This window comes from Corylus avellana, chromosome 6, assembly GCF_965113065.1.
Source record: "Corylus avellana chromosome 6, dhCorAvel1.hap1.2, whole genome shotgun sequence".
NCBI lineage: Eukaryota > Viridiplantae > Streptophyta > Magnoliopsida > Fagales > Betulaceae > Corylus > Corylus avellana.
In genome coordinates, this window is record NC_142495.1 from 5,480,784 (window position 1) to 5,496,672 (window position 15,889).

General features: G+C 36.6%; 1 protein-coding gene across 3 annotated transcripts; it reads right to left on the reverse strand.

The window, feature by feature from the left end:
* Nucleotides 1-6,108: 6,108 nt before the first annotated feature.
* LOC132186885 (uncharacterized) lies at nt 6,109-8,661 on the reverse strand. Of its 3 annotated transcripts, none has more exons than XM_059600995.2 (5): nt 8,245-8,660; nt 8,006-8,152; nt 7,688-7,892; nt 7,521-7,580; nt 6,109-6,413 (listed from the first exon to the last, which is right to left on the reverse strand). In XM_059600995.2, the coding sequence occupies exons 1-5, from the start codon at nt 8,572-8,574 to the stop codon at nt 6,367-6,369; spliced, it is 789 nt and encodes a 262-aa protein (XP_059456978.2). In that variant the 5' UTR covers nt 8,575-8,660; the 3' UTR covers nt 6,109-6,366. The 3 variants fall into 3 exon arrangements, with proteins under 3 accessions (XP_059456978.2, XP_059456979.2, XP_059456980.2); XM_059600996.2 differs by having other exon boundaries at nt 6,109-6,395; nt 8,245-8,659; XM_059600997.2 differs by lacking the exon at nt 6,109-6,413 and having other exon boundaries at nt 7,520-7,603; nt 8,245-8,661.
* Between the last annotated feature and the right edge of the window lie 7,228 nt (nt 8,662-15,889).

The following is a 15,889-nucleotide window of genomic DNA, read 5'->3' on the forward strand; positions in this document are numbered from 1 at the left end:
TGGTTTTGATAAGTGACCAAGTTAGTCTATTCGTTAGATGAACATTAGGACTGACACGTGAACCAATCAGACGTCGACACGTGGCACATATTTAATTTTTTTAATTTTTTTTTTAAATTAAAAAAAAAATGTATTTCTTTTTTAAAATTAAAAAAAAAAAATGTATATAAAAAAAAAAGGGAAAAAAATTGGGGGTGGCTCCCTTGGCCATTTGGGAGAGATAAAGTGGTGGAGAAGCCGCTTAAACTTGTTTGCCAGAATTTGGGAGATGATCTTATAAATAATATTGTAGAGACTGATAGGTTTGAAACGATTAACTGAGAAAGGACCCAACTGTTTTGGAACCAGAGCAACAAAAGTGTGATTTTGTTCATTCAATAAATGATTTTTCTTGAAGAAATTCCAAACACTCTAGAGAACGACATCTTTAACAATACTCCAATATTTTTTTATAGAATAAGGCTGTAAATCCATCTGGGCCTCGAGCTTTGGTTGATCCAAGACTGGTTAAGGCATTGAAAATTTCATGTTCTCATGGAATATAGCAAAGATTAATAACTTCTTCTTGAGAGATAGAGCAATTATATAAAGACAGAAGATCATCTATGATAATAGGAGTAGATGAAGTAAATAAATTATGGAAATGGTTTATGAAGCAGCTCCCAATTGCATGTATTTCACATATCCATATTCCTGGAGATAATTTGAGTTGTTCAATGGCATTCCTTCGTCTCTTGATTAGCGTAGAAGTATGAAAGAATTTTGTATTCAAATCTTTACAGGTGAGCCAAGTTTCTCTGGACATGTTTTTTCAGAGAGTTTCTTCCTGAAGAAGTAGATCATCAAGTTGTTTTTTGAGAATGAATTCTTGGTCTGAGGTCTGTGGGGAGAAATTCGATTGTTGGACGGTATCAGTCAAACGAATGGTATTATCTATTTTTTGGTTGATATTACCAAAATGGAGAGTATTTAAGACCTTGAGGGCAATTTTGGTGGATTTCAGTTTTCTAGTTAGTGAATTAGCTGGAAAGCCTGAATGAAATGTGTTGGGGAGAAAATATATCACCATGGGCCCTACCTATTTTACACTTATTTACAATATGACATCACCCACTCACCTAATGACACATTTACACACTTATTACACTCATAAATGAGGGAAAGAATGAAGGAGGGGGATGGGTTTCTTCCTTCTTACCTCTCCCTCACGACTCTCTCTGACTGGCTCTAGAGACTCATGTCTAGGGGTGTAAACAAGCCGAGCTTGGGCGAGCTTTGGCTGTCCATGCTCGGCTCGTTTATTTTTGGGCCAGGCTCGAGCTCGAGCTCGAGTCGAGCCCGACTTTGCTGCTCGAGCTCGGCTCGACAGAATTAGAACCATGTTCGAGCTCGAGCTCGAGCTCGTCTATTTTGCTCAGGCTCGAGCCTGGGCTCGAGCTCGAGCTCGACTTTTTTTTTTTTTTTTGATTTTGTAATTTAAGTGTATTAGATTATTACAAAAATCATCCAATTGGTACAGATGTGAAGAAAAAGCTAATTGACTGCAGATTTTTGATAAGTAATTGACTGCAGAAACGTCACAATAAACCATTTTCAATTGGTACAAATCTGAAACTAAGACCATAGTTATTAGAATTGGATGACAATAAAGAAGGGAAACTGCAAATACAACTCAAAACTGCTGAATTAACACAGCTTCTGCAGCTGTAATACAACAAAACTTCATGAACTGTGCCAATTTTGAATATGGACATCTTTGTTCAAGTCCAAGCCCTTATCTTTGTTCAGCAATCACAACCTAAACCATCAGTAAACAACAAGGTCTTCATATTTCACGACAAGAGCTGATATTACCAAGATTACAACTAAGAATACCAGAAAGTTGGCAAGCAGAAAAGCCATTCATCTAGTCATCCAAAAAAGAAAAATCAGTGTTCATCTAAAACTAGCCAGGGCCCAGGATGTCGTCCATTTTTGACAAATAATTATTCCTTTGGGAGGTACTTTCATTCTCCTTGGATTATCAAAAACATTCTTAAAATCATACCATTATCATGCTCCTTTTAATGATAAAAAATTAAACCTGAACTTCCATTGTGGTTTTTATTTTTTATTTAAAAAAAACCACTCGTGTAGCAAAACCCCAAACCACCCACCACCCAAGAAGAAACGGAGAAAAAATAACCCAAAAAGAAAAGAAAAACCCACAAATCTTATCACCTCCTCCGCCTTCGATCCGCGGCGTACTGCGAGTCTGCGAGAGTGAAACGACCTCCGAGAGCGGCGTGGACAGCGGGGTTGGTAGCGGCAAGTTCTTGGAAACCGGGCACGAGCCGTTCAGCTTCAGCCAGGCGTCAAGGTGTGTGGTTGCTGCGGTGGTGGTGGTGGTTGCTGTTGGGGGCACTGGGGGAGTGGTAGGAGCGGGCCGAGCGGCAACAGAGATAGGAGGCGAGGAGACAGTGAGAGGAGAGTCGAGAGAATGGAGAGAATAGAGATCAGAGATGATAGATTTAGGTTAAATTTGGGTTCTCTAATTTGCAACCGTTGGATTTGGAAAAATAATTAAATTTTAAATATTAACGGTTGGATTCGTTTTACCAAAAGCTTATCCCATGTGGCTGTCCCTACTTAGATCTGGTGTGCTTGTTTAATATGATCCATTGATTATATATACGTTTTCAACATTTAATATTACTAGTCAGATTAGATCAAACAAGGCAAGCTTACAGTGTCTCTGTTACACCATATACATTCTTCTTAGTAAATGCTTGATAGCTGTCATCCATTAATATCATCCAACGGCTATTAGATCATCAAAACATTTTGGATGGCTATGATTACACTTATATACCATAGATCAAATTTAAATTCAATTATTAAATTCAATAAAAAATTCAAAATTCAAAATTTAGGAATTATGAATAAAAATTGTGTTATGTAGTATTATTTAGGATCAGTTTGTTATTTTAATTTTAATAATTACAATTTTAAAAATTGTGTTTTTTTCAATCTCGTTTTTTTTTCTTCTTATTTTAGATTAAGTATTTTTTAAATCACAACGTAAAATGCTTTATGTCACACACTCACACACACTAATCACTATTATCATATTATATATAGTATTATTTAGTTAATATGTTAAAATGTTAATGCTTAATATGGGTCAAGTATATAATGTCAATATTAATATATATTGTATCTTATATATAAACATTTATATACTTATATGGTTATATAATTGTATCATTATCTGATTTATATGGGTAATGGGTCAATGTTAATTGTTATAACTTATATACTTATATTATATGTTCTCATTATCACGATTCATGATATATGATTTAAATTCAAATTGTTAAGTTTTTATTTACCATAAATTGTGATTATAAATTTATAATGTGTAAATTATAAGAAACACATTAGTTACTTAATTATTAATCATTTAATCTAATAGTAATACTCAAACTCTAAGTAATAAATTCATATGATCTAATTGTCGTACACTCATACTTAAATTTTATGATCATATTATCTCACAATTAATATTAATATTATCTTAGATCTAAGATCATGTGATACATCATATATGTTTTATAAGAATAAAGTATATAATTATAATGTATTGATTAAATAACACAATAACTTATGCAGATATACCATATGATTATATAATGATTAATGATTATGTGATATATACGATTTCAATTTTCAAAGTATAAACTATCTAATTATAATATTTGTATTAAATGACACAATAACTTGTGCGGTTGTACACTTGTACTATATAATTATATCATATGATAAAATGATTAATGATAATATATATATATATATATATATATATATATATATATATATATATATATGTTTTTATATTAATATATACATATATTATATATATACACACATATACATAAATAACTAAAAAAAAAACAAAGGTATATAATATATTTGTTATTATTGAGTGAATGAGTAATATTGATTATATATTGTTATTTGTTACTTAATAAAAAATATACGAGCCGAGCTTAATAAACGATGCGAGCCTTATACGAGCTGCTCACGAGTTAGCCGAGTCGAGCCGAGCTTGCTTCGTTTAATATTCGAGCTAGGATTTGTGTTCACGAAGTGCTTCACTTAATATTCGAGTCGAGCACGAGCCGAGCTTATGCGAGCCGAGCCCGAGCTTGCTCGCGAGACGCTTCGCTCACTTAACAGCCCTACTCATGTCTCTCTCGGACACTCTCCCACGTCTCTCTCTACAAGAGACTCCCACATAAAGTTTCTCATACTTCCAGTATGTTTCACACACACACACACGCTGGATCATTAGAATCAATTTTCTATTGTTTTTCTCATTTCATAAGCAAAGATGCTAATTTAAGCATCGGAGAATCTTCAACCCCAATCGGAAACCTTCTGACCTTGTCTTTCTTTTGCAGGAACACTATTGCTGTACAGGAAATTCTCTTATAGCTCAACCATGAAGAAATATCACTGAGATAGCAGATCCTAGGACCAAAAAACGCACCAACAAAATGTATCCCAAGTTGTTGAAATAACATTGCCACATGATGGATCTTTCGTCCAAAATTCCTCAAAACGAAAAGGTCGGGCAGAAAGAGAGTTGAGGTAGAGGACCCCCACCAGAAATCTTTTGCAAAAAAACGTCTTTCTTTTTTTGTTAGTTAAAAGCTATATTTTTCAAACGAAATCCCAAATAAGCTCTAAGACAAATTAGGGAAGCTCTCCAAAACGCTTTCCTCATATATGTGGACACTCATTCCATGCTGCTAGAGCTCTTCCACCATCTCACATCCCATGGTACGATCACTGTCCAAGGTTTCATATTTGAGAAATGCTACACAACGTTCCGCTCTCACATTTTTAAGTGTGCACACCCTGACCTGATAGTGAGAATTACAATTGGACTCAAAATTTAATATTAATAATGATCCATTCATAATATAATAACAATTTTCACTGTCACGTCAGAGAGTGTAAAGACCATTGAATTAAATGAGTTAGTCTTATATCCCTGTCTTGACACAACCCAAACTTAACACAAACTTAACACGCGAACACGAGTTCCTTGCTCACTTGAAATTTTGATTCCCAAACACAACGAAATTTTATAAACTTTTTTAAAAGGCGCAGCAGATTGAATGCTGAACTTTTGGTGTCGATCGCAGCAAGCATTATTGAAGCATTTGCATTATACATTTGTGTATAATACAAATAAGCGGGGGTTTTCTAAGAACCGATAAATATTAATTTTTCTGGCATCTTGAAAAGGCCGAAAAAATAACATCGGAAAAATAAAAAAAGGTTTAAGCGCCTGTGACATTATGATTGCTGGTAATATCTTTGAACTCTTCCTAAAAATTCTAATATCCCAATCATTTTATATTACAAAATCTGAATTCTACCATACAAGTCAAAAATCAAATTTGAATACGCGGTTCGGCCATGAAATAGGCAAAAAGTTAGTACTACCGCCCTAAACCAGAGGCCACGATTGCAAAAATCATGGAAGGCATCCTATGCATCAGACCAAGCAAATTAACCAAAACAAAGAAAGGCCTGAATGCAAAATTTGCCAAGAGAAGGGAAAAGAAAGCACATCAAATATCAAAAGCTTAAAAAAAATTGTAAGATTCAAAATAAAGGATAATGGAATAGTTCTATAATTCCACCTAAAATAAGCACATAACGTGTATAGCTTAGAAGGGGGAAAAAAAAAACAATAACAAAAACAAAAACTACTTAACATAAAGGACAAATTAGGAAATGCTTCTCGCATTCAAAAGAATTGAAATTCAAATATCATAATAGTCCAACATAAACATTGAGATCAAGAATAACAAACCATAAATTCTAAGAAATTTACCCAACAACATTTCGTTCTATCGAGAACAAAACAAATATGTTAAACCCTAGTGTGCAAGCATAAGAGACTGCGGGAGAGAAGGAACAAGTTGAAAGCAATTTTAAATTTTAAGAACCAAAAAGAACTAAACTACAATCACTAAATGCCACAAAAATCCCATTGTGTTACCATTCAGTTTTTTCAATCAGTTCCCCGTCCCCCAAAAGAGAGAAAAACACACACACACACACACACACAAGTCACATTTCACACAGGGAAAAAGTCATTGCATATTTTATAAGCGAAAGGTACCGTATATAGATCAGCAACTGATTTAAAAGGACTTACTAATAAGTTCACAAAATAAGCATCAATAACGACAAAGTAAAGATTAGTACAAATTTTCTTCTGTTTAGGCTCAGATTTCCCCTTTTCTGATGAGAGTAGCTTAGGTATTACATATTTCCAACAATCTCCTTAAACTCTCCATATGCATGTCACTGCTGAAAAATCCTCTCACGGTCGCCTGCATATAAACAGCCATCTACCAATAGATCAATGTTAAAATGCCGACAGATGCTTTGCCTCATAACCTATTCACTTGTTTCATCATACATTTTTGGGAGAATAATGTTACGTTTCAAAGACACAAAAACAAACAAAGAAAGGCATAAACTATTGTGCGCGTGGGTGTGTGTGCGCAGTTGTGAGCAAAGAAAGAGGTAAGCTACCAGTTTGAACTCCAAATTATTCATACTCCTTAGCCAACCACAACTTTTCACAATAAAATTACTACTAGGTGTCGTATTTTTGCGGGAAATTTTCATATTTACACACACAACAACCCAATTGGAAGCCCAGGTTCTCATATGCATAGACATTTACAATATTTCAAACAAACATTGAAAAGAAGGCCCATCAGCATGCTCTTCGAAAGGAGTAGGATTTTATTTTTCTTATTGTTACTCTTTAAAAGCACAGTCTACAATCACTTGCACTCATAATAAAAATAAGTTTGGTTCCAAAGGAGCAGAGAGAACCTACAAATTTGATATGGATGGTCAAAGTTCTTATCCACAATCTTGCCCCTACAATTTCAAAATTTTCAACATCTTCTGCAATAAATTGAACTCTATTGCTTCGTGTGCGCTTTGCCAACCAATGATTTATAAGCATCACTCTATATTCACTTAAACTGTTTGGTTATATCAATCCATCAAAGTTGGGAGAATTCCATAGGGGTCACAAGCATAGGGCTTGGAATCTATATTGACCTCCCATATTTCCCTAATCCCTCATGTTTTTCATCATCCTTCCCCCATCTCCAATCTCAACAAAAAATCTAAGATTTATTCAACAAGTACCTCATCCATGCAGCCATTGAGAGGCAAAAAGAAGAAGAGATTACTTGTTTGAGCAACGAAGAATGAGTCCACCATAGCAATCCAGTATTATTCTTAAAAGGTATTTTAACATGTAGCACCCAAAATGGCTTTAGAGTGTCGTGCATCATTAATTACAGCAATAAGATAACAAGCAATTAATAATCAAAGAAATATATGATAATTACTTCCCCTCACAATAACCAAATATTATCATCAGTTCAGAAAAATCAAACCAAGCTTTCATGTCATGATATAAGGATACTAACCCTCCCAGAGGCCAGTGTGACCTTCCCAAATCCATTCTTTCCCACGAATGATGCCTGAACCTACTTAAAACAAAAAATGAAAGCTGAACATCATAAATCAATAAAACTTCACTTGTGAAGAAGAATTAAACAAATTAGTCTCCTTTAAATGTAATTCCTTAATTTACCTTCCACTTGCTCACACTCCCTGAAAGACAGCACGGTGATATTAACATCTACCGGTATCCTGCAACGCACCACAGCTTGATAGGTCTTAGTCTGGCCTCCAGCAGCAACCTCCTTGGCCACAAATGTAATATAATACCTCACCACATCGCAAGACTGAGACATAGCTTTCACAACCTTCCGAAACTTCACCTGAGGACTTTCAGGCTACGCAACAAATAATATCAGTCACAGAATTAATGGAATATAAAACTTCCCTCTTAACAAATATTCATAAATTGTTTATTTTATTTTATTTTTTAAGAAAAAGAAAGACCAACCTTGTGGGTGCGGATCCAGGTGTTGTATTCCTCAATTGCCAAATTCGAATATTGTATGAACTTGCGGGCTTCAACCAGAGTGTTGACATTGCGTGGTTGAATTAAACCAAAACAGATGACGCCACGCATGAGGGGAACATCAAAGCCCTATAACAACAAACAACGAACGAGTGAAAGGCGTGTATATATATATATATATATAGGAGTACGTAGTGACGAAGCCAATTAATTTTACTTACATCATTCTTCGAAACGAGTTCGAGGTAGCGGGCTAATTCTTCGTCGGTTATGTCATGCCAATTACCCATATCAGCATAGAAATCATGGCTGCGCACTTGTTTCTCTTCTTTTTTTGGATGAATTCTCGCTCGCTTCTCGGGCTTGCCGCGGCGGATCTTGTCGGCGTCGAGATTAGGGTTCAGGCGCCTGGATCGCCTAAGAGGAGCAAGAACCGAGGCACGGCGCGTTCGCTTTCGTTGTTGTTTTTCCTCGAGAGGGGGATCTCCTAAATCAGAAAGAGGCGGGTGTCCTCTCTTCTCTTTCTTCTTCCTCACCACCACCTTAACCATCTCTCTCTCTTGACAGAAACCCTAGCAATGATGAATTGTCAGCCGCGCCACAATGCCACCGGCCCGCGCCTCTTTTATGTTCTTTTTCTCCTTCTTGCCAACCAAAAAAAAGAGAAGTACAAATGAAATGCCTTCTTTGCCCCTTGTTTAGGGAAAAAATATATTTTAGCCCACTTAACTATTATTTATTTTGTAATTATACCTCTAAATTTTAAAAAATGACATTGAGTCCTCGTATACTATCCTTGCATGTCAAATTATACATTTTTGCATTTTCCTTTCAAAAATACCAAATTTAGTAATAAATAAAATTAAAAATATATATATAAATAGAATATACAAAAAATATATAATATTTTCTATATATTCTAACTTAAACTTTTGGAATAAATGGTAGCTGAACATGATATCAGAGCCAAAGGTCTTGAAATTGAACATTAACTCTATAGTGCCCCTACTATGCGGTCCATCTGCAAACAATGCCTTTTGCAGCATCCGATAGTTGACTGACACATCACCTTATTATACAAGTACACAATAAAACTAAACACCTAATATATTCTTCTTCTCTTTAATAAATCAAATGGGTTCCGATTTCTTTTATTCTTCTTCTCTCTGAAACATTCTTTTCTTCTCTTCTTTTTCCATGTTCATTGATTTTTTCATGTACAGAATGGGTTGCGGCGACGTGGGTCTGGCAAACGCCCAGCAACGTTCTGGGTTGGCGTTCTGGGCGGGATGCTTGCCAATTTGGGCAGGCGTTCTGGGCGGCAGTGTTCCCGACCCACGCCAGGATGCTGGCCGGCAGCGTTCTGGGCGTTCTGGGTTGGGTGGCAGCAGCGTTCTGGGTTAGGCGGCAAACCCAAAGGAATTTCCTTAAAATTTTGAATAACAACAACACTAAGTGAGCAAAGATCCATTCGTTTAATCCAAAAATGACTATCACTACAAAGGTAAAAAATGACCCACTAAATTTAATCTCTTAGTATCAAATAGAGGCAAGTCCAAGCAATAATCATTCAACAAAATTGAAAAAACAAAGCTTGGACAGTGGAACAAAAAATTGAAAAAAAAAAACAAAATAAAAAATTGCAACAAACTCACCTTGCTGGAAGGAACAAACCAACAAAAAAAAGCTGCCAAATACGATTGAGCGATGGGCAAGGGCGGTAGTGATTGGGCGTGGCTTTGAGCAGGGGCGGCAAAGGCTTGTCCGTTGGGCTTGGGCAAGGCATGTCTTTAGTTTGTTAGGGATGAATAAGATAAACAATGGAGCAAACGGGGTCTAAGTGTTTTTATTCCAGTGTTGGAGGTCCTATTCTATTAATTGTATCTAGCTTTAGTGTACATCTTCTATTGGTTGCTGCAATACTTAGCTTTTGTAGATGGATTGCATAGCAGGTTTTCCCTTAACTTTATCAATTCACTTTTTTTTTTTTCTTTTTTTTTTTTTATTACTATTATTATTATTTTTTTATGTTTACACTTTACCTCATGAAGTAATTTATATTTACACTTGACCTCCCAAAGTAATTTATATTTACACCTTACCCAAGAGAGCATTTTCGAACTTTTTGGTTGAAAAGTATCACGTGCCACGCACGTGACTTGGTTTCCGTATAAAGTGACGGCCAAAACAAACGGATGGGGTTTTTTGTTAACGTCTGAAACTTTGTGGGGGTCAAGTGTCACTTTTTAAACATTGGACGTTAAAACGAAAAATGGGTGGATACTTTATGGGGTAAAGTGTATTTTTCTCATTTTGTTATTATCCTCATTTGTGTAAGAGTGAGATTTTGGTGTATTTTGGGCTTTGGAATTTGTGTCTTATTCGGATAGATAATGACTTCACCTGTTCGATTGGTTCACCATTACTAGTATATAAATTGCTTGGATGTTGATTCCTAGGATCAACAAAACTTCATTTGCGGGCCATTTTCGAGAAATCGCTCTACACATTTTATATTGGTCAAAGTGATTTCACTTCCAGCTTAACATTAATTGGGTTGAGCCTCTCTGTCCTATTGTAGCATTGTATTATACACAAATGTATTACTCTACAAATCAACAATTAAATTTGTTGACCTCATACAAGTTAATGATAGACTCCATAAATTTAATGGTTGATCTATTGAATTTATAATAGAATATGAGAAAAATATGGACTAATTATTGACACCAAGCATTCTCTAGTATAAAAGCTAGCATTAACTTATCAGCAAAAATGTGTGGGTGGGGGGGAGTTTCAAGCACCGATAAATATTAATTTTGTTGGCGTCTTGAAGAGGCTAAAAACATAACATCATAATAATTTAAGGAAAATGCTTCCTCCATCCTTCCACTTTCAAAATTACCATTAGTTTTATGAGATTTATATGGATCCCATACATAAATCCCACAAATCTAATGATAATTTTGAAAAGTAAATAGATGAGGGAATGATATTTAGCACTCATAATTAAAAAGTTTAAGCACGGACAACAATATGATTGATGGTAATATCTTTGTACTTTTCCTAATAATTTTAGTATCCCAATTATTGTCCATTACAAAATCTGAATTCTACCAAAGAGCACAATTGCAAAATCATGGAAGGTATATCCTAAACCAGAGAGCACAATAGCAAATCATCAATGGACATATAATGAAATAGTTCTATTCCACCTAAAATAAGCACCTAACATGTATAGCTTAGAGATGAACCAAAACAAAAAAAACAAAAAACAAAAAATTAAACTCAACATAAAGGACAAATTAGGAAATGCTTATCGCAGCACCCTTATTCCATCCATTAGATTCTCAAACAATTTATCAAGGTCTTTCAAGCAAAATTCTACCATAACCCACTACAGACACCCAGGAATGAACTCCACAAAAATAAAAAATAAAAAAATTCAAATATGCACAACTAACTAAATCTCCAATCAGGCAGCAAGAACCAAAACCCATTTAGAGATCGACCCAAACCCAGCATCAACATCCCAATTTTCCATCGGATTTTTGATGTATAATCCACCGAAAAAATTGCCCAATCTAATAACTTACATCAAAACGACATGGAAAATACTACACTTCCCAAATTTATGCCATAAAATTTATTATTTAGAAAAATGTATCTTTTGAAAGAAAAAAAAACGACATTATGCAACTCTAGCACACACCTCAAAATCACATACCCATTAGAGAATCTGAGAGAGAGAAAAAAAAAAACACACACGCACACAAGTCACACTTTAAGCCCAACCGTTACCTATTGCGGCCCAAAACATTACGAAGACCCATTTTTCTTTTGGAACCGTCTTTGCTAGACCCGTTAGTTTATACGAAGACCCATTTTTCTTTTGGAACCGTCTTTGCTAGACCCGTTAGTTTATACGAAGACCCATTTTTCTTTTCGGATCGGTCTTTTCGGACCCATTTTTGTCCGTTACTGTTAGTCAATCAATCACGTGATGCTCTGGAAATTCCCAGCAATGCACATAGACTAATCACTAATGACTATACAGTGATTGGAGGTCTTATGCATGAAGCCTTGAAGACGAGAGGGATTCTCCCTTCCATACTCAAACGCTTTCTAGTTTCTCCCCTTGAGATTAATCGATGGGAGTGCCACTCCAACTCCAAGAGAGCCTATCTCGGGAGATGAGTGGTAGATGTCAAAGTTGGATCATCCCTCATCTCTACCCGTTGACTGGTAACTGTCCTAAAGAAATAGGAAGCGATCGATCGAGGACGCCGTGGGAGATGAGGGTGGTACCACACTTTGTGCTGGTGCATGGTATAAGTGGGGGAGCTTGGTGCTGGTACAAAATCCGGTGCCTCATGGAGAATTCCGGCTACAGGGTGTCATGTATTGACCTCAAAAGCTCCGGAATTGATCAAACCGATCCCGTCTTAAATTAATTTCTCGATGTTTTAATCGTAATGATGATGTTAACCACAGAAACGATGCTTAAATTGGGTCATGATGTAAATTGGGCTAGTGGTCTAAGATTTTCAAAGAGATGGGCCTTTTCAACCCATCTCAACACTTGCCGTTACTTTTATTTTTTTTAGGGTTAAATACTCTAAACCCTCCTAAGGTTTTCCAACTTTATTTCCCCCCTTGATAAGTGACCAAGTTAATCCATCCGTTAGTTGATCGTTAGGACTGAAACGTGGACCAACCAGACGTCGACACGTGGCACATATTTAATTTTTTTAAAAAAATTTTAAAAAAAATGTATTTAAAAAATAAAAATAAAAAAAGGGAAAAAAATTGGGGGTGGCCGACCCACCCCCTTGGCCATTTGGAGCCACCCCCTTTGGCCATGGGGGTGGCCAGGCCACCCCCATCTAGCCAGATGGGGGTGGCTCTGGGCACCAGAGGGTGGCTGAAACCACCCCCAGTACCCACTGGGGGTGGCTCGGCCACCCCCATGGAGCCTTGGGGGTGGCCGAAACCACCCCCAACCACCCAGGAGCCACCCCCAATTTTTTTTCCTTTTTTTTTAAAAAAAAAAAAAAAACATTTTTTTAAATTTTTTTTTAAAAAAATTAAATATGTGCCACGTGTCGACGTCTGATTGGTTCATGTGTCAGCCCTAATGGTCAACTAACGGATGGATTAACTTGGTCACTTATCAAAATCACAAAGACCTCCTGTGATAAAAATGAAACCCCAGGAAAAAAAAAAAAAAAAAAAGTTGAAAAACCCTAGGGGGGTTTGGAGTATTTAACCCTTGAAAAAATTTCACCTCCCACCCCTAATAATCAATTACTTTTGAAATCATAACCTTAAACTTAAAAAAATGTCAATTTAGAATTACTATCTTTCATAAATTTATAATGTCAACAATCCCATCAGAACTCAACATTAAATTAAACGGTTGACATGCGAAATTCCACAAGTACCCTAAAATTTTGATGTTTATAAAATTACAAAAATAACTTCAATTTGAAGGGGAGTATTTTGGCCAAATTTACTTGTAAGTTTGTAATATATATATATTAAATGTTCAAACAAGGGAAAGGAAAAGGGGCACGATGATTCAAATTAGTGATATTCACTTTATGAGGCATAGTTTTTAGCCAATTGAGCTACGTAGCACGAATTAATGGACTTCTTTATATAACTAAAGATTCCATTTAAAGGGTACAAAAAAATGACTTTAATTTAAACCGGTGGATTGTTAATCTTAGATATGTATAAAAAGTTAAAAAAACCGTTAGGTCAAAAGAAGGGCCAAATTAAGAGCATGCATGCAATTGCATGACCCAAGGAGGAGATGATTGGTTTTTATGTCCGTAGAAGTAAACAATTATATGTATTGTGATTAAACATTAATATGAAGTATGAATTAAGAAGTAACATTTAAACATTATTCTCTACCAAACCCTAGCATAAAAAGCTCTGCTCTCTCTCCTTGATAGAAAAAAACCTGCCGCCGGAGCTAGAGGAGGAGGGAAACCATAAGGTTTCCCTCCTCCTCCTCCCCTCTTCTACAGTTTTGTACTTTTCTTTTTGCTGAGTTTCTCTCTTCTTGAGAGAACACTTATCTCCCTAGAGTTTTCTCTAGGTCTTTGCTCTCTAAAGTTTTCTATAGATCAACTCATCGTCTTTATTGATTATCCAAGATCCTCTTAAAACAATAGTTTTGGTCTTCTGTTCTCCACCGAATTGCTGGCCGTTTATGTGAAGCTTTCAAGATGGGATTTTTCAAAATTAGATCTTGTTTTCTTCGCTTGGCCCATCCTGCAACGGGCCATACCACCCCTCTCACAGGCATTCCAGCTTCTCGGCACCTCCTTCCGCCTCTTCTCCACACAGCCACGCACCGGACCTCGCGCTCACGCGTGGGTCCAACATGCCAGACAGGTTCCGCTCACCGCCTTCCACCGCCTTGTTCGAAGATGAAGCTGCTAGCTTCTGGGTTTTTTTTTTTTTTTTTTTCTCTGTGTTTTTCTGTTTGTTGCAGGGTGTCGTGGTTTGTACAACTCAACCCGAACTTTTTGGGCTTCAGACTCTTTGTCTGTGTAGGAGATCCCCTTTCCGCTATTCTTTTCCTTCTTAGTTTGTTCGGTTTCCATGAAAATCGGGCTAGATCTAAGTTGCCACCTCTTAGTCTGTTCGGTTTCTTTGGTTACCGAATTAGATATCTAAGTTTCTAGGGATTCTTGTACTCCAGATAGTTTTATTCATCATATTGGGCCACGGCCTTCAAAAGCTGCATTCCCACGTGACTGTCACCTTCTTGGATTTCCTCCAGGCCTTTGAGGTTCTGATGTCTTTCATGGCTGGGTTTTTGTGTTGTATTTTTTTTTTTCGTTTTGTTGTTCCTCCTCTGTAATTTGGTTTATGTGGAATGAAGTAGTTTTTACAAAAAGAAAAAAAAAAAAAAAAAAAAAAAAAAAAAGAAAAGCCTTTAACCCTTTATAGGAAATTGAATGACAAGATGACCCGGGAATAAAGATAATTTAGTCTAAGAATTGATTTGTCCTTGCATCAATTTTATTCAAACAATTTTTGGTTAGTAGTTTAGTAGTTAGGACTTTTGGAAGTATGATCTTTTTTTAATTGAATGATTTTTAGTTCAAGTACACATTTTTGGCAAGGATCACATTAATGTATCATACTAATTAATTTGGGGACACTTCACACAAACCCTCTGAACTTTTACGCGTTTTGAGAAAATCTCACAAAGTTCAAAAACTCTAAATTTTACTCGAACTTTTAATTTGATGCAATCTACCAATTTCCATCAGGAACAGGATCCTCTCCAGTCCATTATGGACTGGAGAATATCTAGTTCATGATTAGGATTTCTAAGAAGAAATCCTATGGCTATAAATGGGATACATATCTCATTAATAAAAATAATAATAAAATATTATTTTAAATTAAAAAACAAATTAATAAAAAAATAAGAAAAAAAGGAAGGTGGCCGGCCACCCCCATTTTGGGTAGGGGGTGGCTCAAGCCACCCCCAATGGCCGGCCAGGGGGTGGCCGAACCACCCCCAAGAGCCTTGAGCCACCCCCTTTGGGCCAAGGGGTGCCTTCGGCTACCCCATGGCCCGAGCCACCCCCAAGGGCCAAGTTAAAAAAAAAAAAGAAAAAAAAAGGTTTGCCCGTGGGGGTGGCCGAACCACCCCCAAGGGCCATAGGGTAGCTTCAACCACCCCAGACGGGCCACCCCCAAGGCTCTCCGAACCACCCCCCTTTTGCAAGATGGGGGTGGCCGAACCACCCCCATAGGCCATGGGGGTGGTTTGGCCACCCCTTGGCCGGCCATTGGGGGTGGCTTGAGCCACCCCCTACCCAAAATGGGGGTGGC